We start from the raw sequence: 22,492 nt of genomic DNA, 5'->3' as shown, positions 1-22,492 counted from the left end.
TTTTGCATGAATTTAAAGCTTCTTGGACATTCTGTATGAGGAAAGTTAGTTGTGTATGACTGGCAATAATTAGGATGGAGTCATTGAGATATATCTGAGAGTCTGCGCACAAACAAATTGGCAAATGTGTCAATTCCCCTGAATTACTTAAAAGGCTTTACGTTGGAACATTCAATGATGCAAACGAGATTAAGCGTACACGTGCACATGCACAGACAAGTATGACTTCGGTGATAGTAAAGCCAATTTATTTGTTTTGCTTGTCTCTTATATCAGAGTGGCTGCAGTGAACGGCGAGAGGTGCGTCAGTTCCAGTTTACAGCCTGGCCAGATCACGGTGTGCCAGAGTATCCCACCCCCTTCCTCAACTTCCTCCGCAGGGTCAAAGCCTGCAACCCTCCTGACGCCGGACCTATCATCGCCCACTGCAGGTACGGTGCACACACACACACACACACACACACACACACACACACAGTATATCTTAATTAGAATTTTGGGAAATATTCGGTTACACTTTACTTGAAGGTATCTACATAAGAGTGAATGTGGCATAAACATTATAAACAAGTCCTAAACGTTTATGACATAACGCTTCTTTTAGTTCTTTTTAACTAGTCTTTCAGTTTTTGTCATGACAAGTTATGGTTATGGTCAGGGTTAGGGTTTTATGGTCCTGCGGAGGCTCCACGCAGAGCTTTCGCCGTAGCCTACATAAGTGGCCTGGTGTTTATACTTGTGCGCTGGTGTGTGCGTCGAGCCGGCGTGTGTGTGTGTGTGTGGGGAGTGGGTGATAAAGCGAGGGAGAAGTGAGAGAGTGACGGCGACGACTCTAGAGTCCTAGTGAAAGAAACAAAGTGTCTCCCCTGTGTTTTCTGACCACGGTGAAACATCTTCAGCAGGAAAAGTGAACTCTCTCCTTGATTTCATGTTGTTTATGGAGAAGGAGAACCAGGAAATGAGGCGGAGGAAATGCCACGCTACCAAGCCACGGCCGAGAGACGTGCGTCGCCGCGACATGTAGTTACATTTTTCAAGAGGTGCACGTCAGGCTACGCCGTAGGGTCCGGCGTAGACGCAGAGGGGTCTCCAGGGGTACGCCGTTGATTCTACACACAACCATACAAAGGCCTATAGGGTTAGGGTTAGGGTTAGGGTTAGGGTTAGGGTTAGGGTTCATGTGTCATGTGTTCATGACACTGTCATGTCACTCTTATGTAGATACCTTCAAGTAAAGTGTTACCAAATATTCTTATTTGCTTTCTTGCGGAAAGTTAGATAATAAGATCGATACCGCTATTAGACATTAGAATGTTATCAATCTTCTCATCCAACTGTTGGCAAAAAAAAAAGCTAATAAGCCCATTTCCCAAACTAATAATAATAACTTTATTTATATAGAACCTTTAAAAACAGAGTTTACAAAGTGCTTTGACAGACAATGCAAGGCAAAAGCAGGATATGCAGAGATCAAGGTTGAACTATTTCTTTAAATGAAATATCAACGATAAAATTATATCCCACTTCTTCCTCTCCGTCTACCAGCGCTGGTGTTGGTCGCACCGGCTGTTTTATTGTCATCGATGCCATGCTGGAGCGCATTCGACACGAGCGCACTGTGGACATCTACGGCCACGTGACCCTAATGCGCTCCCAGAGGAACTACATGGTGCAGACGGAGGACCAATACAGCTTCATCCACGAGGCCCTGCTGGAGGCGGTGGCCTGCGGGAACACTGAGGTGGCCGCCAGGAGTCTGTACTCTTACATGCAGAAGCTGTCCAAGGTGGAGCCTGGGGAGCACATCACCGGCATGGAGCTGGAGTTCAAGGTAGGGTAAATTCTGTTCAAAGTGAAATGGTTGGGGATATATGCTGTCTCGCGTACACAATTACATTCTGAGATTGTGTCTGAAAAGATGAATAGAAAAGTGATTTCAAACATTTTTGCTTTGTGGCTTCTTGAAAATGAAGCCAGGTCTACTTATAATACCTTGTTGTAACTGTACGTACACACCGCCGCCAACTTGAGCTTCTAAAGATACCGGAAGTCATCCATTTTCAATGGAAGCTGGCTTCTCTCAGCTGCAAGGAGCGTCAAATCTGTCGGCGTCGCGTTTTGGGCGTTTTGAGCGTCCAGAGCGTCAATCCGAAAGTTGAACTTTGGTCAAATTTATGGTAATGAGCTATGACGCGGTTCAGCGGCAAGCAGCGGCAAACGCCAGCAACCAATCGGAATACGATGTAAACTTTTGTTCCTACCAAAACATTAGTTCCGTGAAAATGGAGGAAAAGCTCATAATCGCCGTTACTGGGTTCCCCTATCATTTATGATATGACGTTTGCGTATAGGGACCAGTAAACATTACCTGCCGGTCACATGGTCTCTAAACAGTCCGCTCACGGTGAAGTCCTGCGCGGATCAACAGCTGGCGGCTGCTCGCTCTGCTCGGTGGCGGTGTGTACGTACAGTTAGTTGCATGAGTCTTTTGAGTTGGAAGCAGTTCAACATGAGATTGATTTTTCTTTCTAAAATTGTTTCACTTGAATAATATTAAGAGCCTTGAAGATGTTAACCTACCTAGGATCTAAAAAAAGTAAAAAGATAAGTTTAGAAAATGAACAATATTTTGTGTAACAGAAAAATACTTTTTCTTCCTTCCTATCTTGTCATCTCACATCCCCTCAGATTGGGAACCAGTACAATGGCCTTGGGACATTAGCTAACCAGGCAAATAATCCTGCACTCTTGCATGCCAAATCAGTTTTGGTTTGCTGGATAATGTACTTTAAAGTTAAAAAAAACAAACATCACAAATTAACATTTTCTCTCTCCATCTAGCGGCTGGCCAACACCAAAGCCCACACGTCCCGGTTTGTCACAGCCAACCTGCCATGCAACAAATTCAAGAACCGACTGGTCAACATCATGCCCTATGAAACCACCCGCGTCTGCCTCCAGCCAATCAGAGGCCTGGAGGGCTCCGACTACATCAACGCCAGTTACATAGACGGATACAGGTATGTTTTGCTCCTGAAAACACTAATATGACCTGACCCTCTTCCTCTTATGATGGCTCGATGAGTGAATGGAATGGATAGGTTTTCACCACAGCGCTCCTACCTGTCACGTCCTGTCAGATCTGCCGTGACTGTATACATGTTCCCACTATTTGTCCCGCTGCACGCCACTTGCTTCGATCACAGTGCTTGTGATGATTCAGGCATTCGGAGTGGTTGTACACACATGTTTTGACTGTTCCTCTTCTTGCCTGAAGCCTGACCCCCTTTTCAGTCTGATGCTTGACAGAGGGAGAAACGGGGAGAATGAAGGGAGGAGGTGGCTTCTTAATCTGTGTGTGTGTGTGTGTGTGTGTGTGTGTGTGTGTGTGTGTGTGTGTGTGTGTGTGTGTGTGTGTGTGTGTGTGTGTGTGTGTGTGTGTGTGTGTGTGTGTGTGTGTGTGTGTGTGTGTGTGTGTGTAGGCAACAGAGAGGCTATATTGCCACCCAGGGTCCACTGGCTGAGACTACGGAGGATTTCTGGAGGATGCTGTGGGAACACAACTCCACTATAGTGGTCATGCTCACTAAACTGAGAGAAATGGGACGGGTAGGGGTAAATTAATTCACACACAAAGTGCTACAAATACCAGCAAATGTCAGCCCTGTACACAATGTCATCAATCCTTTTTTTTTTTTTTTTATTCTTGTTCTGCTCTCTCAGGAGAAGTGTCACCAGTACTGGCCCGCGGAGCGCTCAGCCAGGTACCAATACTTTGTGGTGGACCCCATGGCTGAGTACAACATGCCTCAGTACATCCTCCGGGAGTTCAAAGTTACAGATGCCAGGGTGAGCTCATGGCGTCTGTGTGTTCCAAGACTTGGTCTCCCGTTGTGTGTTGTATTCGAACAGCAGTGTAACATTACACTCCTTGACTTCTGCTCTATTCCCAATCCATCAGTGCTGTTCAAAGGCAGCGGTGCAAAGCATGTCCTATCGACGTGTAGCGTGTGTCGGTCCGTGTGTGTTTTGTACGTGAATGTGTGTAACACAACAGGTTAGCTCCAGCAGCAAGCAGCTAGATTACCCATTCAACCATGCTGTCTCCAGATCACCTTGACAGCGTGTGTGTATGCGTGTGCATGTGTGTGTGTGTGTGTGTTTGTTTGTGTGCATGCGTGTGTGTGTGTGTGTGTGTGTGTGTGTGTGTGTGTGTGTGTGCGTGCACATATCTGCCAGTCATAGATAACTCCAGTTAAGCCTGTCCTGCACTGACGCCGCTTCGACAGATGCTCTATTGATCTCCATTAAAGGGGAGTCAGAAAGGCTGAGCAGAAGAGAAAAGATGTAATTGCCTACTGAGTGGCTGACAGTAGCAGACGCACTGACGTTACAGCTTCAAGTTAACCACAGCCACTGATCCAGGGTCAGATAACAGTAATCATTAAAAGGCACAAAAAAAAAGGATATTGCCTGGCAGAGCCTCTCCTCAATCAATACAGCGAGAAGAAGCTCTTTAAACAGTCTTTTTTTGAAATAATCACCTCACATAAACAATCTTGATACGTGTTGAAAAGACATCAGATACACTTTCAGATCAACGCAGCGTTCTTAACTCCTCATTTCCCCTTCCTCCTTCAGGACGGCCAATCACGGACAGTGCGTCAGTTCCAGTTTACCGACTGGCCAGAGCAAGGTGTTCCCAAATCTGGCGAGGGCTTCATTGATTTCATTGGCCAAGTGCACAAAACCAAGGAGCAGTTTGGCCAGGACGGACCAATCAGCGTTCACTGCAGGTAGGCAGTGGGGTTCAGCTCAGCAGCTCATGATGAAACTATTCACTGTTAATTAAAAGTACATTCAATTGCACAGCAAGTGCAGTGGGTTGGTCAGAATGTAGCTTGTCGTTGTCTGAGCTCTGGCACTATGGTCAAAAGGTTTCCTTTATGTCTGCAGTGCTGGCGTGGGGCGGACAGGTGTCTTCATCACTCTGAGTATTGTCCTGGAGAGGATGCGTTACGAAGGGGCGGTGGACATCTTCCAGACTGTCAAAATGCTGCGTACACAGAGACCAGCCATGGTGCAGACTGAGGTAAACACTCAACAGTAGGGGTGGGAACCTCTTGGCACCTCACGATTCTGATTCCGATTCAGAGGCCAACGATTCAGTTCTAAACCGATTATCGATGCATCTCGATGCAACAATTATTTGATGTACATTTCCATGCGTGATTTAAGAAAATATACATATAAATCTGAGTTTGCTACTCAGAGTTTGCTGATCACTTCCTAGCCCAAAGCTGCCCAATTTGGGGCCCCCGGGCCAAGTTTGTCCCATGCTCCCTTTGTTTTAGCCCACTATGGCATTTGTCATGCTCATGCTTATTCTCCTCTTATTTTGAAAGTGCTGTAAAATCCTAATGACTACAAAACATACATTTTGTGCCGATTAAAAGTGATTAATCTGAGTTTTACCGCAATGTAAACCTCCCTGTAAATGAAATACATACGTTTTATCTACGAAGAATTACATGAATTATGGAATTCTTCAACATCACAGCACCTCTGTCCTAGACAAAGCAGCAAGACAAAGCTTAGATGTTGACATATATTTGTCACACACAAGTTTTAATGAAATGTTTTGTCTACTGAGGTTTTTATTTTGTAGTCATTCCATGCTTAAGCCTTAAACGTGCTTGTGAAAGTCATGTTTAAAGGTGGATCATTGGCTTCTTAGAAGATGAAACATGAGGTGTTCAGATGTAATGTGATAAAGTAGATGAACAGCCTATGTGTGTTTTGCCTAATTATTTTATGTATGTCTTATTAGCTCATGTGTATACAATTTTTTTTTTCTCCTTTTGGCCATTTTTGTGTGTTTTTTTTTTTCTGCACTCTTGCCTAAACTCTTAAGTTGTTGTCCATTATCCCGTCCTCTTTCAGTCACTCTGTTTTCTGATTTCTACTTGTCTGGAGACAGTAACTTTTAAATAAAAATCAACACATTTAAAAACCGATTATTAACTTATCTGAATCGAGAATCGAATCGTTCCAGAGAGAATCGCGATGCATCTAAAAATCTATTATTTTTCCCACCCCTACTCAACAGCATGTGGGGGCATGGGCGGAGACCTTTATCCACTGTCTTGTGAAAAGCATGCATCTCCGAATCTTAAGCGTTTTTTTGAGTTAATAAAAACAGATCTGTTTAAGACATATGCTAATTTTCTCAACACATAAAGGAACTCTTAATCCTTTAGTTTATCTGAAAAATGAAAACAATCACCGAACCGAGAGATTAAGACAGATATCACGTTCAGCATACCCAACATACAGTGAAGTCAGGATTTTAGTAAAGCCTCTGTTGCAATACCATTGTCATGATTCTAGATCAAAACAACTGAGTGGATAGGTGCTGTGAGCCTGTGTCTGTTCCTGTTTATAGCAACAATGATATCTTTATGTTCCTCTGTTTGTCACCCAGGATGAGTACCAGTTTTGCTACCAGGCTGCTCTGGAGTACCTGGGTAGCTTTGACCACTATGCAACATAAGTGAAGAGACAACCATTCATCCATCTTTCTGCTTCGAGGTCCACAAACAAAACCAACGAGTGAAACAAGAGAAAGACGGCCTGAAATAACGTGAACGTTGAACCTTTTTCGGGGAGCAAGACTCAAAGATGAATTCTACACCAACAAGGACAAAACGCAACAACAAAAACAGCAACGACAAATCTGTGTCTAACAGCACCCACACTCATCAGGGGTTTCCCTGGGGAGCTGGTGGGTGTGGAGACTCTCCATGTGTAATCCATATACTTACCTCAGTGTTCCAGTGTGAAGGACGTATAATACATGTGTGTTGTTGTCAGCTATCTCCAATATGAACCAGTGAAATACAAACGGCTTCTGAACAGGAATTATGATACTATATGTGTATAAAAATACATAAAGAAAAAAAAAAAAAAAGAGCCTGGATATTTGCTGCACCCTAAATGGGCTTTTTATCCTCAACTTTGTATCTATTGGTTCGGTGTACTAAGGGGGTTACAGAGTGCAAAGGTGAACATTTCTGTGTCCGTGAGTCTATTTCCAAGGTGTCTACTGCTGTCCCTGGTGGCTCTGATTATCGTTTAAAGCAGATGACTAGGTAATGCCTCAGCAGAAGCCCACAGTAGGGACTCAACACCCTGAGGACTGTTGGAGAAGCATGTGGATGCTCATTTACCCAACGCACAGTGCCAAGAGAAACCATGCAGCGTGAACATGAACTGTGGCCTAAGGAGAGATAGCTTCCTCTTTTATCCAGCATAACATAAAGCCAGACTAGAAACAAACACTCTAAACACACTGGCCAACGATCAGTTCACGCTCCCAAATCGTGTCCTCGCTGAGTAACAGCTGGCCTCAGAACAGTGATCAGAGCCTCAACTGGGCTGAGATTTGTCGTCCACTGCATTCTTCATTAAACAAAAGCCTGCTTGCTATTTGCTGTATTCCTTGTTCATCCTCCAGCTCATCTCCTCTTGAAGTCAGCCCCATTGTGTCAGTCCAGCAGTGGCTTATTGAAAGAGATGCTCTAATGAAAGAATTGAGCTTCAATCCCATAAAAAAAAACAAAAAACGGTTATCATCCCATTTCAGCAGACGTGATTTTTGTGTGTTTTTACGGTACGTCTTTGCCTTATGCTGACATATTTCTTGTGTTTAAACATGCTGCTTAATGTTCATGGGTTGTGCACTAAACCTTTATTGTCATACAGTATCTTAAACCGAGGATGAAAGTTGTTTCCTAATCATCTTCCTCCTCTAAAGCTTACCTACTTGAATTGCACGACTTTGCAGTTAAAACAGTCTGGTGTTTTACTATTTAAGGCTACTGACAGTGAAAGATAATGAGAGAAAGCCAAAAAAAACCATTCAGCGTAAGTGGTGATTTGCTGACTTTTAACAGTCCTCTCCCCTCACCCAACTGTCCCACCTTTATATAAACTCCATTCAAATTCTCTCTGTTCCTAAATCACACTGTACAGAACATCCCAACTTTACCAAATGATGTTTTCCCCTCTGTCTACTCCAGTAGAACTGCACAGGTCCGTGATATTGATATATATATATATATATATCTTTTCTTGATTTGACATATAATCATAATTGGTCCCACTTGGTGATTGAAGAGCACAGCGATGTTCCAGTGTATCAGACATCTTGGGTGTTTTCACAGATTTTGTACATACAGTCTATCATTGGAGTCCTATACAGTACAGTTGCATACGTCTGAGCACAAGATATAACGTGGGATTGGATGTGATGTAGTTCTTATTGTCGCAGAAAAAAAAGCCTTATTGTTCTTGTTCAATTTGTCATATTTATTTCATATGATTTTTTTAAGATATTTATTCTATTTTGTTACTTTTTACGTTTGTTTTGAATCTATTTATTTGGGATATCTACCAACTATAACCAATAAGATGTTGTTTACTTGTTTCTTTGGCGAGCCAATGTTAAAGTATGATATTGTCATTGTTTGTTTTTTTATTTTTAATGGTCAGTTTTGGTGCTTTTTTATTTGCTTTATTATTATAAAGTATGCCCTCTGTGTAGGGTGCTATTTGATACTGATTACTGATGTCCGACTAGTTAGCTAGAGATGTGCATTAGAGGCAGACCTAGTTTAAGTTTACAGTGATGCTCTTTTGATGCCCTCCCCCACTTGTCCTCCATAGCAACAGCAGTGGTGTGATCACAGCAACAGGTATGGTCCGGCCCTAGGGCATCAAAAAAAAAATGGGATATATAGAGCAGACTTGTTGGTGAAAACCTCAGACAAGCTGTTGGTATTTATTTTGCTGGAAAGCACATGGTAGCAAGTGTATTTTTGACAAAGAATGGGTTAAGAATGGCCCAGCTACACACACCCTCAAAGGTTATTGTTTATATCTGAAATTATTCTGATATGAAATCTATGTGTGGTCCAGAAGTCTTGACAGTGTGTGACATATATACAATATGTTATTCCTTTGAATTTCTAATGATTATTGTGTCAAGAGAAATATAAAAGGCACACACGTGAAACATAATATGAAATGTGCTGAGGGCCAGCTCTGATGACGCCACCCCCCTAACTTATGTACCTGTTCTTTCCTTTCAAACCATGGATGTAGATATTGTATCTTGACTTTGTATTAAAAGCAGAATGATTGGATATACAGCACAATGAGCTGTGTGATTCCTGTGGCCTTTATTTTTTTTTTTTGTTATTCACTCCTCGTCCACTAGAAGGGACCAAAGCAACGCTAAACTGAAAGGCATTCCTGTCACTGACTGCACCCAGCTTTTAGTGAATACACTGCACACAGGATTACATCTAAAAAAAAAAAATTGTTGGAAGATTAAATTTAACTTTTACAAAACGGTTTCAGCTGCTTTGGAGCCACAAAATGAAGTTGCGTTCAGGTCAGCTGTAATAACTCTCCAGCTGTAGCATTACTGTATGGTAATGCAGAGCAGAGGCATGGGGCAGATGGTGGAGATGGGAAAGATTCCCAACGACTGCTGGCAGTGTAAAGGATTTAATGTTACTTAGAATGTAAAATATTGCATTAAATGCCCGTATTTGGATAAGTGACAAGTTGGATTTTTTTGACCTTTCAGAAAAATACAAGTTTGTCAGTCAAGACTTGGATGTTGGCATGGACGCAACACAAGCCGGAAACTTAGGATAACTGATGTAACATGACACGAGCATGACATCACACTTTGCAACAACACATACTGGAAATTTCTTAAGGGGAAAAACATTTTGCAATCTTGGACATAAAACTTGATTCTTGATATTTGATACAGTAGTTTGGCCAAAAAAACAACAACATAAAGACATAGTTAAACATTTGACAGATACCGTCAGAAGAAAAAGTCGATTCCACTCTCATATTTGTAACTATAACGCTACAGCTAGCAGGCATTTAACTTAGCTTAGCATAAGGACTGGCAGCAGGGTGAAAACATACGTTATAACGTTACACATACTGTATAGTTTTGCTCTGTCCGAAGATTAATTAATTAGTGATTAGTAATTAGTGAGCTTTTGAGGTGTGTCGTGTGTGTGTAGTTGGATTTGTGACTTTTGGACAAAGCTAGCTAGCAGCTCCCCCCTGTTTCCAGTCTTTGTGCTAGTCTAAGTTAACCGGCTGCTGAAGCTAGCTTCATAATTAGCATACAGACGTTTTTACGTTTTAGTTTTTACGACGACTTTTCGGGTAAGCAAGAAAATGAGCATATTTCCAAAAAATGTCGAACTATTCCTTTACGGTCCACTCATTAGTTAGCATTGACGCACATAGGATAGTCTTCATGTCATATTTCCAATCTGTTTGAACACTGTCCTCACACAAACGTGCAGGAACCAGGTGAGGAAGGCTACTGTCCTTTATTCAAAGAACGACGAAAGGTGTTCTATTTTTATGTCTCCTTTCTTTGATTCAGTAACATTCTATAGACAACTAGCATTATGATTAGGAGATGAAGAGAAATGCTGCTCCTTGCATTAATGATAGTGTGTGTTTTCAGCTCGGGCACACCCATGTATGAGGAGATGCAATCAGCTGTAGTTCACTAATAATAAAACTCACAATGGATACATCTGATCTCAGGATAGTTCTACACGTGTTTCACTTTTCAGTAGGCCTACTATGTGCGAGATAAGTCCTTTGCCAGTGTAAAGTTCACATGCAGCAGCCGCATCCTCATTCTTTCTGTCTGCTGATATGAAGAGTTGCCAAGTGTGATTGGCCAACCTTTTTACCTGCTACTTCCTCAAAAGCTCTCATAAAGCCAACCGCTCATTTGTATTCAGTGTTTACAAGGAAAACGAAAAGGGCGGCGAATGTATTGTTCTGTCCGTCACAGGACAAATCACTGCGGTAATTTGAAACGCTTTCATGACTCTAACCTGCAGTATTTTTCTTCTTGAGATGTGTTGAGACAGGCCCGGTAACTTTACACCTATAAATGGATTGCATAATTATAGCGCTTTTCTAGTTTTAACGAATTCTCAAAGCACAGTTATGAGTCATGAGGAGGTTTAGTTTTTACGCAGATAGCTGTTTTCTCTCAGCCTCACATGGTAACGATTCATACCACACACAAAGACACTGAGGCCAATGTGACCCTGAGCTGCTATTGCTCCGAGCAAACACCTACAGAGCACTAGATCATGTTTATCTGAAAATGCTGGCTTCAGTGTAAAGTGACAATGTGAAATTAAATTCATCCATACAATGCAAAACAAAAATCAACACGAGTTATATAACTAATAACCGACAATAATTCTGCAGGGCTAGCTTAGATATTAAACAATGAAAAAATGTTCCCGAGGTCATATATACAGGTCTGTTACAACCCCTCCCTTTTCTGCCTGCTGTTGGCTTCACTTGCCTTTCCGGAGGAGCTGACAGTTTTGGAGGGGTAATTAGCTAATGGGCTGACACCTGGGTAGGCCTTAATCTAGGCCTCAACCGAGGCATGGCCATGTCTCATTGTGTTGGTCTCTCCCCCAGGTTCCACATCTCCTGGTTTTGGGTTCGTTTTGCCACTTCTGTTGCAGTTAACGTACATCCATACATTCCTCACTCATCCATACGCTCCACACACCACATAGTTATTTACTCACCACACCTCATGTTTAGTTATCATGTTTATTTATCAATAAACTTCTCATTGGCACTTTAACCTATCTGGGCTTCCCTCTTTGGCACATGCTTTGAGCCGGTTTGTGACAGATCATATATGCAATTCTTCTGTATAGTTTCACATTATTGGATGGCCTTTTCTAAATGATTGCATTTTTACATTACACCAGTAGAACCTGAAAATATGATGCATTTCTTCATGTAGATTGCAAATGCAAACCATACTACGTACTGTTGTTACATCCGGCACAGTGTTTGAACTAAAACTTTCAATATTGTGGAAAGTACCAACATTGAAAATGCTAAACTGATCACCATGCTGGCAGCACCGACTGCTCTGTGGTTACTGAATCCTTCATTTCAAATTAGAATACCTGGACAAAGGTCATGCACAGCGCTTTGAGCTGCATACAGAGGCAAAGGTTGGAGGAGAGGTGAGGGTAAGAGGAGAGAGAGTGAGCCAACATCTGGAATGACACCATGCAATCATATGAACACCTGTGGTTTGACAGTGCCGGCAGCTGGACGAGGAAAACTGCCCAACCAGAGTACCTTCAAAACGAAAATAACCACTGACATACTGGTGCTTTTGTACGGTACAGGGAAGTATCTTCTCATTGGCCTAGTTTTGTGTGTCTTTAAGGACATTTTGCAGATGAAGTTCACTGTAGTCCAGTTCAGTAATCCATCCATGCATGTACATGAGCCATTAAGTGTAAAATTAAAGAACTCATTAAGCACATCAGTGTACCATAGCTTTCTTGTGCTCAAAACATGTATGTATGTGTATATATATATATATATATATATATATATATCTTTTATTTATTTTACATATTTCTTAATGCCTTGGAATTATGAAAATACTACATTTTGAATGGAATGCTTGTGGATTTATGGAGCTTTACAGTTAGGTAATTTTTTGCCATGTCATGTTACCGCATGTGTCTGTGCTGTAGGCCATTCATCATTCTGTGATCTCAATCTGTGCAGGCTGAGCAGGTTATGCGGCAGGAGACGACCGTGGGGCTGGGATGATGAATATCTCGGCATACCTGTGTCGCACTGTGTGCATGCTCTTATAGGCGTGCTGTGTGACTGCCAACAGATCAGTTGGTCTGTAGGTACTACCACCCATAGAGATTGTTGCCATGAGGAGCAGAAGCTGTGCAGAATGTGTGGCCTTCCCACCTGCCTTCACTGATTGGTTTAGTTTGAGGAAACAAATCCCCGCCCCTCACAACTGATTGGTTGATTTAACAATAAGAAGCCAATCCTATTTTTTTATTTTTTTTACATCAGAGTACTCAAGGAAACAAAGCCAAAATAATTACACACAAGGTGTTTCGATGAGTTTGTCATCTTGAGAGAGCTAGAGACATTAGGTATAGTCTGTCACTGCATGTATCAACGTGCATGTGTATGAGTTGGAAGTACTTCTTTTCTACCATGACTGCGAAATGCAGGAGATTCTCACTGGACAGCTCTGTGTGAGTATAGAGACTTTACGGTTTCTCTTTTGGATTACTGCTGGTGCTCTTTCTCTGTTCCTTTCACATCCTTCATGAAATTTAGTTTTTAATGTATTTTTTATATATTATCTTTCACGGCTGACCAACAGTGTACATATACATCACCCTAAGCACCCTGGTGTGCTCAATATTCTTGTTATGTCTCCAGTGTTTTTTAGCTGCTGGCTTACAAAAGTGAAAGACTCTAGAGACCCATGCTGTTGCGCAGAGAGTGCAGACTAACCACAGGTCTATATAAGCTGACAATTAGGCCAAGCAGAGGGAGAACGCCATTACAACTGGTAATACAGCTGGTATTCCGTTTGGATTCTAGTTTAACTTTTGCTTTCACATGAAGGAACTACTCAAACTCAGATATTGGATCCAAACAAGACCAGTATATTCTCCTCTTTTTTTTTTTTTCTTGTGTACTCTTATTCAACAATGTTGTTGATGCTGTGCATACATTGTGTAAGAAATTATTTGTATCTGTCAATGAACTGTATTAATCTCTGTGGAAAACCAGCCTTCCTCCGATGTCAACAATGAAAGTTAATGATAATGAAATGTTTACCATCAGCACGCAGGAGCTGTTTTCATCCACTCTGTGACTGATGGGAGAAATCCAGTTCTCTTTTTTTGCATTCTGTCTTTGTGTTGTTCGATATCCCTGTCCCACCTGTGTGCATCACATAAAAGCTCGATCATCACTCTGACATTTATCTCCTGCTCTCTCGGGACAGCAGCTGTCTGGATGGAGTCGGACGCCTTGACGCAAGAAGAGGCAGCAGCAGGTTTAGCAGTAAGGAATCCAAAAAGAGTCTGGACGATGCCCGACTGGAGATCCAGAAGTTAAATCACAGCCTCAACTCCAACATGCCCCTCAGGTACACTCTGCCTTCAACACTACACTGGGATTAAAGGTGCCGTAGGTAGGATTGTGAAGATCCAGGACTTAGCCAAAAATTTGAACATCGACAACTTCTCAGTCCCTCCCCCCCTTTCTGCTAAAGCCCAAAACGGTCTCCTAAGCCCCTCCCCCAACAAGGGAGAATTAATGCGTGTGCATGAGAAGTGATTGACACCCCACCTGGCCCTGATTGGTGCATCTGAACAGAGAGCTGTGGATTTTCGCAAATCGCACTACAGGCTGTAGGTGGTGCCAGAGGAGCCAGATTCTTTTTTTTTTTTTTATGACCTGCTTCATGTAGTTCTACTGGAACATAGGGTCAGTTTCAGCAAATATGACAGAAAGTTAGTTTTAGAAGTCTTACCTACTGCATCTTTAAGAAAGAAAGAAATGAAACCTGTACCTAGACAAAGTCCTGATATGTCATCTCATTTATGTGAGCATGCTCCATTTGTCCTGTTTGTGTCCTCAGGGAGCAGACCATAGCTGAGCGCTCCAATTGGCTACCCAACAATAATGTAAGTCCGCTTCACATCATCATCCTGCTACCTTCTATCCCCTGCAACCATTCCATTGTTTATCTTTGCAGCACAGGAAGAATTAAAGTGACTATAATATTTATTATGTATATTTATATATAAACATCATTATGTATGTACAGTGTGTGTGTATATATATATATATATATATATATATATATAATAACAATGCCTCAAATGACAATGTCACATAGCATCACATAGCATCATTTTTGGTAGCTGTTTTTTTTTTAGGGAAAAAAAGCTCTTAAATCCCACTGTACACTACCTGCTCAGCACCAAACAGCAAATAGATACTATTAGCAGAGCATTTAGCAGCTAAAGAGCTAGATATTCCCCTCTGGAGTTAGTGGAGACCAAAAACAGAGCTAATCTAGAGTGAATATTGAACTTCTGTTCATCCAGTGGACAGAAGCATGACTCCGAATGAATGCTAACATGCTAATGTTGCTAATGTTAAAAATTAGCAATGGTCATATCAACTTCAAAGGATATGTGAATGTTGTGTTCACAGCTTGTTTCCTCTGTCCCCAGGTAGCCCCCAAAAAAATCAGTTTCTTAAGGTTTAAAGTCAATTATTTCACATATACTGTACACCAAACCTGCCTTTAATTCAAAAAACGGTAACACTTTACAATAAGGTACACAAAAAAATAGGTAGTTACTGTTTTTGAAAGGGTAGTTACTGTTTTTCAGAAGGGTAGTTACCCTTTTTCAGAAGGGTAACGAATGATTAGTTACCCATCTGAAAAAGGGTAACTACCCTTCTGAAAAAGGGTAACTAATACTTCGTTACCCTTCTGAAAAAGGGTAACTAATACTTCGTGACCCTTCTGAAAAAGGGTAACACTACCCTTTTGAAAAAGGGTAACTAATCATTCGTTACCTTTCTGAAAAAGGGTAACTACCCTTTTGAAAAAGGGTAACTAATCATTCGTTACCCTTCTGAAAAAGGGTAACTAATCATTCGTTACCCTTCTGAAAAAGGGTAACTAATTATTCGTTACCTTTCTGAAAAAGGGTAACTAATCATTCTTTACCCTTCTGAAAAAGGGTTACTACCCTTCTGAAAAACAGTAACCCTTTCAAAAACAGTAACTACCTATTTTTTTGTGTACCTTATTGTAAAGCGTTACCCAAAAAACAAATCCCAGATACATCACTCAACACACAGCTGAGTATTTCTTTAACACTATTTTTCCCTTCAGAGCTTCCGGAAGCACAAGAAAACCTTCCACAAGCTGTTCCAGGAGATTCCTGAGGGGGAGAACCTGACACACAGTGAGCTGAGAGTCTCTTACCTATTCCTTGATATTGATTATGGAAATGACATCACATTGTGACCTTTTTTTTTCCACTTTGTCCCTGATGTCTGATTAAGTGCTGCCAAACACTTAGTTTGCCAAGTGGTGCACAGTGAATGAGAAGCTGAAACACTTTAGCACATGATGCTGCAGGCATGTCTCTGAAGTGGGGTCCGGGGACCCCCAGGAGTCCTTGAGGGGGATCTCAGCAAAAAGGGGAATCATTTATTTCACTGTAATTCCATCCATAAGTTACACAATGACAGAATGTATGACTATTTTGGTCATGGGTTTCATACACTTTATGTAATAAAAGATCAAAAAATAAAAATCCTATCAGATGGGGGACACTGGGACAACCATTAGTTAATGTTAACATTTTCTAAAAAGAGTAGCTAATGATTAGTCAATGATGAATTACTTGAGAACCGAGTGAGAAACCAATCGGGAGCGACTTGTTAATTGATGAATCAATAATAAGTACTTCTCTAATCATTCTTAATGGACTATATAGTAGATAATGATGAGTCACTAGAGAACGGCACAAGCAACACAAAAGGGTAAGTAATCATAAAAGAATGAAGTAATGAGGGACTACTTAGTGAATGTTCAGTATTATGTATAATTTTACTGGGGGGGGGCGGACCTAAAAACAGGAACTAATGTTTAAGTGGGGGTGGCAGTAGCTCAGTCTGTAGGGAGTTGGGTTGGGAACCCGGAAGGTCATTGGTTCAGCAGTCGCAGCCCATTCACTCTGACATCTCTCCATTAATGCATGTAAAAGGGTGTGTGTGTGTGTGTGTGTGTGTGTGTGTGTGTGTGTGTGTGTGTGTGTGTGTGTGTGTGTGTGTGTGTGTGTGTGTGTGTGTGTGTGTGTGTGTGTGTGTGTGTGTGTGTGTGTGTGTGTGGGCCTGTGTGTAATAACAACTAAATTGTAATTTCCCCATTAGGATCAATAAAGAGTATAAAAAAAAAGTAATGAGTCGTTACTAGTTTTGTGCGGCTCAGCAGCTGGTTCAGAGTTAATCACGACGAGTGTGTGTGTGTGTGTGTGTGTGTGTGTGTGTGTGTGTGTGTGTGTGTGTGTGTGTGTGCGTAGCATTCATCTGTGCCTTGCAGAAGGAGGTGCTGTATCATGGGAAACTCTTTGTTTGTGAGAACTACGTGTGTTTCCACTCGTCAGTGCTGCTCAAAGACACCAAGGTAACGCGCTCACGACACATTAAGCTGAAGCCTAATTCACACTGGTGAATCAGCAGTGGCACTACTACATTTCAGGCCAATTAAACCAAATATGTGTGTAATTCTATTGTAACAGTTCACATGTCCCAGAAGCTATAAAAAGGAGCTGTTAACTGTGAATTAATTTCTTTTTTCTTTTTTTTTTTTTTTTTTTTATCTCCCGCATTTGGGCTTTTACCCTAATATCAAGATCTTCACAGAGGGAAATGATTTAAGGCCCTGGATAGAGAATAAAATAACAAGCTGATTCTTTCCCTTATTCATTCATATTTCAGGTCACATTGAGAAACTATTGAGAAATATGACTGTAATGTCCTCTTTAAGGCCGTAAAGGCAACAAGAATCAAAGCCTGTTGTCCAGCCTGTTTGTTTGTCCACATATTGCAGGTGGTGATTCCTGGCTCCAGCATCAGAGGGGTGAAGAAACATCACTCAGGCTTATCCATGTTGTCTATTCAAACTGCTGATGGAGAGAAGGTCAGAATACACACTTTAGACAGACGTGTTTTATTATTCTCTTTGTGGTTTTGAGCTATATAAATACACACATTAACTTGGCTGCATCTTTGCATTACAAATGCACAGTGTAATTGTGCAGTCAACATTTTAGGATAGGAATTTGCTATTATAACCTTTAATGGCCCCATAATCAGGCTCCAAAGGTGCTCGGTGGCACGGTCAAACCTCTTGGGGTTTCTGGATCAATAACCCATATGTGGGGAATTGGAATAGTAAACATTAAATGTAGGAGTAGTAGAATTAGTGTCTTTATTAATCACGTGTTTAAACTGCTTATTAATAACAATTCAGTCAGCTTGACTCAATGTGACAAGTGGTTTAAGTGTTAGCTACCAATCAATAAAAGGAAAGATGGTAAATGGATTAAAAAGAAGGGTGAATGGTGAATGAAATTCCGTGCAGTTTGTCAAGCCAAGACTTCATATTAACTTTCTTAACATTGAGCGTACACATATTTTGTTTTGCTCCACGGTTAAACCTTTCTCCTGCCTCTTTATTTTCTCTTTTTAGTACTCATTTGTGTCTTTGAGGAACCGTGAGATGTGTTATGAACTCCTCCAAACTGTCTGTTCACATGCACAGGTAGGTGCTCCACTAATCTGCACGCACATAAAGGCATCATTTAATAAAAAATTTCAGTTTAAACTCATGTTTCTGTGTTTGTCTGAACCAGGAGGAGAGCGTCAACGGCAGCCCTCATATCTCCTCTGCAGAGAATGAAGTCGATCATGATGTGGTATGTTTGCTGCTCATCTAACTCAAACAAAAACCAGGAAGTTCAGGCATTGAGGGTTAGAGTTGAGCGAATATGAGTGCATGGTGCGCAATGACGGAGACTCTAACCTTCAGCATCTCTGTCCTTGTTCACAGACCTCCAGTTATTCCAGTTTGGAGGACAGCATAGATCATGATCTGAGCAGACAGAACAGCATTTACCTTGACAACGGCCTCCCTCAGATGTCCAGTGAAGGTGAGAAACAGATGGGAGAGACACAGAGATGTGTGTCAGGGAGTAAATCATCACTGGTTATTACTGTGATGTGATGCATGGCTTTTGTGCCAGCAGGATCATGTTGGTCTTTATTTTCAATAATGACTTAAAGTGCTCATGTTATGCTTTTTGGCTTTTCCCCTTTTATTTCCTTTATTGTGTTATATATCTTTTTTTTGTGCACGTTATAGGTTTACAAAGTGAAAAAGCCCAAAGTCCCCCCCACAAGGGACTTACCATCTCCAACAGAAAACCCTGTTCACAAACTGCTCCAAACAGCTCTACTGTAGTCCAGCCTTTACTTCAGAGACCAACGTGCGTCACTTTGTAACACACGTTATAATGCTCGCCTAGCTGCTAGCGTGGCACGCTTCTGCTTCTGACTGGCTAGTAGTCCTTACCTAGCTACTGCGCATGTGCGACTCCCAACAAAGGTGGAACAGAAGTGAGATGCCTCACTCTGTAGCTAAAACAGAGAGCTCAACACACAGGGTGAAAAGAGGAGCTGCAGCAATGTGCAGTACAACAAGAAGATGGTGTTTTTTGAAAATTAAACCATATAAACCTATTCTGATATAAACCTCTAAATACAATTATGAACCTGGAAATGAGCATAATATGAACACTTTAACTTTTGAAATGTAATTGTTCTATTTAAAGCCATAGTGCGTAGTTTCTGTCGCCCCCATGAGGAATTCTAAGTAACGACAACAAAACTGTCGGCGGGTCCACATGATACGAGCCTTCCGTGCTTCCGTACAGCTTCAAGATAATATATAAAATGTTCCTAACAGTATACCACTGAATGCAGCCATGTATATTTGTGCCTTTCCAGGTCCTACAAGATGCAGTTCCACCCGTCAAAACAGCTTAACAGACGAAGACGACAGAGGAGCGTGTAAGAGCTCACAAATAGACGTGCACATACTGTGATATTTACTGAAGTTATCCATAAGGCATAGATGAAAGTGTTGTTTAAGAATAACAAGTTGATTTTTCTGTCAACCAGCTGTAAGGTGGATTCGGAGGATCACTGAGAGGGTCGTACCGCTTTTCTTCCTCCGAGAAATTAGGAATCTCAGCTTTCTCGTTTACGTCTACATGATGCTGTGGGTATTATTATTTCACACAGCTAAGTACATTTCCTCAAGTACTGTACCTAAGTACAACTTGAGTAAAGAATCACTTTATTATAATATAACGCTATCATAAGGGCATTTAGTGTCACTTTTGATTGTTTTACTTTTATATTTAGCTGATAATATATCTGTACCTACTTTGAATGCAGGACTGGTGACAAAGTATTTTTTTTATGTTGTTATTTTGCAACTTTTACTAAAGTAAAGAATCTGAATACTTCTTCCCCCGCTGTCCATCTCCAGGAGTACATTTGAACATAACAGCTGTGTAAACCTGTTAATGGAAGAGGACATCCTAGGAATGAGTTGATGACTTTTATTCCTTGAGCTGGGACTTTGAAAGACTACTAAAAAAACAACGTCCTGCTTTGTAAAATTCTGTGCAGCTCTGTGTTTGAACAAAGGCACATTGTGGTATGTTGACTTTCTGGATAGGCAGAAAGCTCTGAGGGAAAGAAAATGATCTGATGCTGGAGATGGGGTTATAGGAATGTTAATACACAACGTTCACCCCTGCGCCACACAGATAGATACAGTGTATCCTATTGTTAGACCGTCTGCTCAGCTTTGTGATTCATTCTGCAAAATCCGAGGCATTCACGTCATTATTGTGTGTTTGTTTTGTAGGACGGTGTTGCTCCTGTTGGGGTCTGGGTACATCGGGCTGAGGATCTTAGCACTGGAGGAGCAGCTGGCTGAGTTGTCTTTACACCACAGAGAGTGAGTAGACACACGGAAATAAAGAGAAAAGGGGAAGGGAAAGTGGTGTGGGGAACAAAAGTGAGATGGCTCAAACCAGTTTTGGAAACTTGTAAAACCATTACTTTCAGATCAGATTAGAGATGAACACAGACGTTCTGCAGGTGCACAACAGCAACGTGGGCCAAAGATAAGGTTCAGTCACAGTCACACCCACAGATTAGGCTTGCAGCGGTTACACGTGTAGCGTGTAATTACCTTACTAATGTGTATATAATTACCTTTCTCAGTGGTGGAAAGTACATCTACTCAAGGTCAAGTGTATTTTACTTGAGTATTTCCATTTCCTGCTACTGACTTATACTACATTTTTGAGGCAAGTTATGTACTTTTTACTCCATTTCATTTTTGAGAGCTGTAGTTACTTTCCAGATTCAGATTTCACATACATATCACATGATTAACACATCAAATTTGATGTATTTCCCAGAGGTTAAACTACCCTGCAGTATGTAGATTCAAGCTACAGCTGCACTAAAAAATATTATTTATACATATATATTAGAGTCTTTCATAAAGAGTAATTTTCCTTTTGATACTTTAAGTATATGTTGCTGAGAATACTTTTTATCTTTTACTTTTGTAAAATTTTGATGTGTTTTTGCATTATGGTGCTACTTTGACTTAATTTAAAGGATCGGTCGTCATGCTGCTTCCTCTTCTTTTGCAGGTACCAACAAACGTAGCCAGTGGCAGGAGACTGTGACAAACAAATCCTTTCAGGGACTCATGCAGCGCGCCACTCTATTAAGATCCTGCAGTACATTGATCCCTGTCTAGACAGGCTCCCAAAAGCATCTTAGCAGGCAGACTCGGCCCATTTGACACACGCAGTACCTCTTAAGGTTGAATTTACAATATTGTGCACAAAACAAGTTCGCTCACAGTAGAGATTTGATCTCCTGTGTTAGTGCCATGTCTACGGAGGACGCAGGCCAGCAATAAGATGCTTTTGGGATGTCTGAAACAGGCCACACGTGGTGAACTACACGGATGACTGTCGGCAGGGAAGCACCAGGACAATATTAATGTTACGAGCACGCTCATTCTCTGCTGGGAGATCAAATATTGAAGTGAGGATCTCCTGCACTGAGCCATATGGAGGCAGCCTGCTGTTTATTTCCTGGCCGGTAAACAGCTGGTTTTAAATGATTTGTGTGTTGTAAAAATGAGGGTTCACATTGTGTAAGTAAACTGCTGAACTCTAGTGGTGTTTTAAGAGTAAGACTGTTAATGCCAATAATCAGCCAGCAGAGGGCAGTCACTCCCATTAAAACTTCACAGTTCCATTGAGGCACCAAGGCAGGATTTCACCTGCACCTCAAAAACATTCAAGCACTGACACTTCTTCAAAATACAAAGGTTTTAAAACTTTTGCTAATGCCCTTTTGTCAAATCAATCCTGTTAACAGATTATAGGGAATGTGTGACTTCCAGCGTTTGTACCTTTGAGCCAACTGATCTCCACGACTTTAAAACAATGTGTGAATTCTGCGTATACTTGAAAAGTATGTTTAATGTGTGGTGTCAAAAACCCTGTAGTGATACATAAGGGATAGTATGTCTGCTCTAATATTGTGTGGATTTAAAAGAAATACACAGGTCATGTTTAAAACTGATATTCGCCTATGACAAACTTTAATTTTTTTTTTTTAAATGTCAGGATTTCTATAACTGTACATTATCTGCATCTATTCTAGCCAATCTAGGAAGAGACTTTGTATGAGTTTATATTATTATCCAAAACCCAACGTCACTGGTTTACAGAGTAATTCATCCCAATGTTAATCATGTATATATAAATATTGCTATTTTTGTATCACTGTCTAACAGATCTTGTTAACTTATGCACTGTACACAAATACAAAGGTTGTTTTAAAAAATAAT

At 41.2% G+C, this 22,492-nt stretch overlaps 2 protein-coding genes across 26 annotated transcripts in view; both read left to right on the top strand.

The window, feature by feature from the left end:
• The window catches only part of LOC120568140 (receptor-type tyrosine-protein phosphatase S-like), an 86,552-nt gene extending 77,331 nt beyond the window's left edge, over positions 1 to 9,221 (top strand). For 9 of the 20 annotated variants that reach the window (XM_039815436.1, XM_039815432.1, XM_039815435.1 and 6 more), the window contains 9 exons: positions 277 to 431; positions 1,546 to 1,831; positions 2,689 to 2,730; positions 2,842 to 3,020; positions 3,483 to 3,615; positions 3,724 to 3,849; positions 4,642 to 4,796; positions 4,957 to 5,092; positions 6,485 to 9,221. In XM_039815436.1, coding sequence (XP_039671370.1) covers positions 277 to 431; positions 1,546 to 1,831; positions 2,689 to 2,730; positions 2,842 to 3,020; positions 3,483 to 3,615; positions 3,724 to 3,849; positions 4,642 to 4,796; positions 4,957 to 5,092; positions 6,485 to 6,553 — 1,281 coding nt within the window. In that variant the 3' untranslated portion in view covers positions 6,554 to 9,221. The remainder of the gene's footprint in view (positions 1 to 276; positions 432 to 1,545; positions 1,832 to 2,688; positions 2,731 to 2,841; positions 3,021 to 3,482; positions 3,616 to 3,723; positions 3,850 to 4,641; positions 4,797 to 4,956; positions 5,093 to 6,484) is intronic. The other 11 variants (XM_039815448.1, XM_039815447.1, XM_039815446.1 and 8 more) reach the window with 3 other exon arrangements.
• A 962-nt stretch (positions 9,222 to 10,183) lies between these two features.
• Positions 10,184 to 22,491, top strand: LOC120568101 (GRAM domain-containing protein 2B-like). Of its 6 annotated transcripts, none has more exons than XM_039815339.1 (13): positions 10,184 to 10,260; positions 13,949 to 14,089; positions 14,585 to 14,630; positions 15,860 to 15,932; positions 17,055 to 17,158; positions 17,585 to 17,674; positions 18,227 to 18,298; positions 18,390 to 18,452; positions 18,587 to 18,686; positions 19,543 to 19,605; positions 19,717 to 19,816; positions 20,474 to 20,566; positions 21,276 to 22,491. In XM_039815339.1, the coding sequence occupies exons 2-13, from the start codon at positions 14,079 to 14,081 to the stop codon at positions 21,289 to 21,291; spliced, it is 831 nt and encodes a 276-aa protein (XP_039671273.1). In that variant the 5' UTR covers positions 10,184 to 10,260; positions 13,949 to 14,078; the 3' UTR covers positions 21,292 to 22,491. The 6 variants fall into 6 exon arrangements, with proteins under 6 accessions (XP_039671273.1, XP_039671271.1, XP_039671270.1 ...); XM_039815337.1 differs by having other exon boundaries at positions 13,946 to 14,089; XM_039815336.1 differs by lacking the exon at positions 10,184 to 10,260 and adding an exon at positions 12,698 to 12,815 and having other exon boundaries at positions 13,946 to 14,089.
• Position 22,492: the final 1 nt, after the last annotated feature.

The sequence above is a fragment of the Perca fluviatilis genome, chromosome 11, assembly GCF_010015445.1.
Source record: "Perca fluviatilis chromosome 11, GENO_Pfluv_1.0, whole genome shotgun sequence".
In the NCBI taxonomy this organism is placed as follows: domain Eukaryota; kingdom Metazoa; phylum Chordata; class Actinopteri; order Perciformes; family Percidae; genus Perca; species Perca fluviatilis.
Note: the sequence above shows the minus strand (reverse complement) of the source record. Positions and strands in the feature narration are given on the sequence as shown.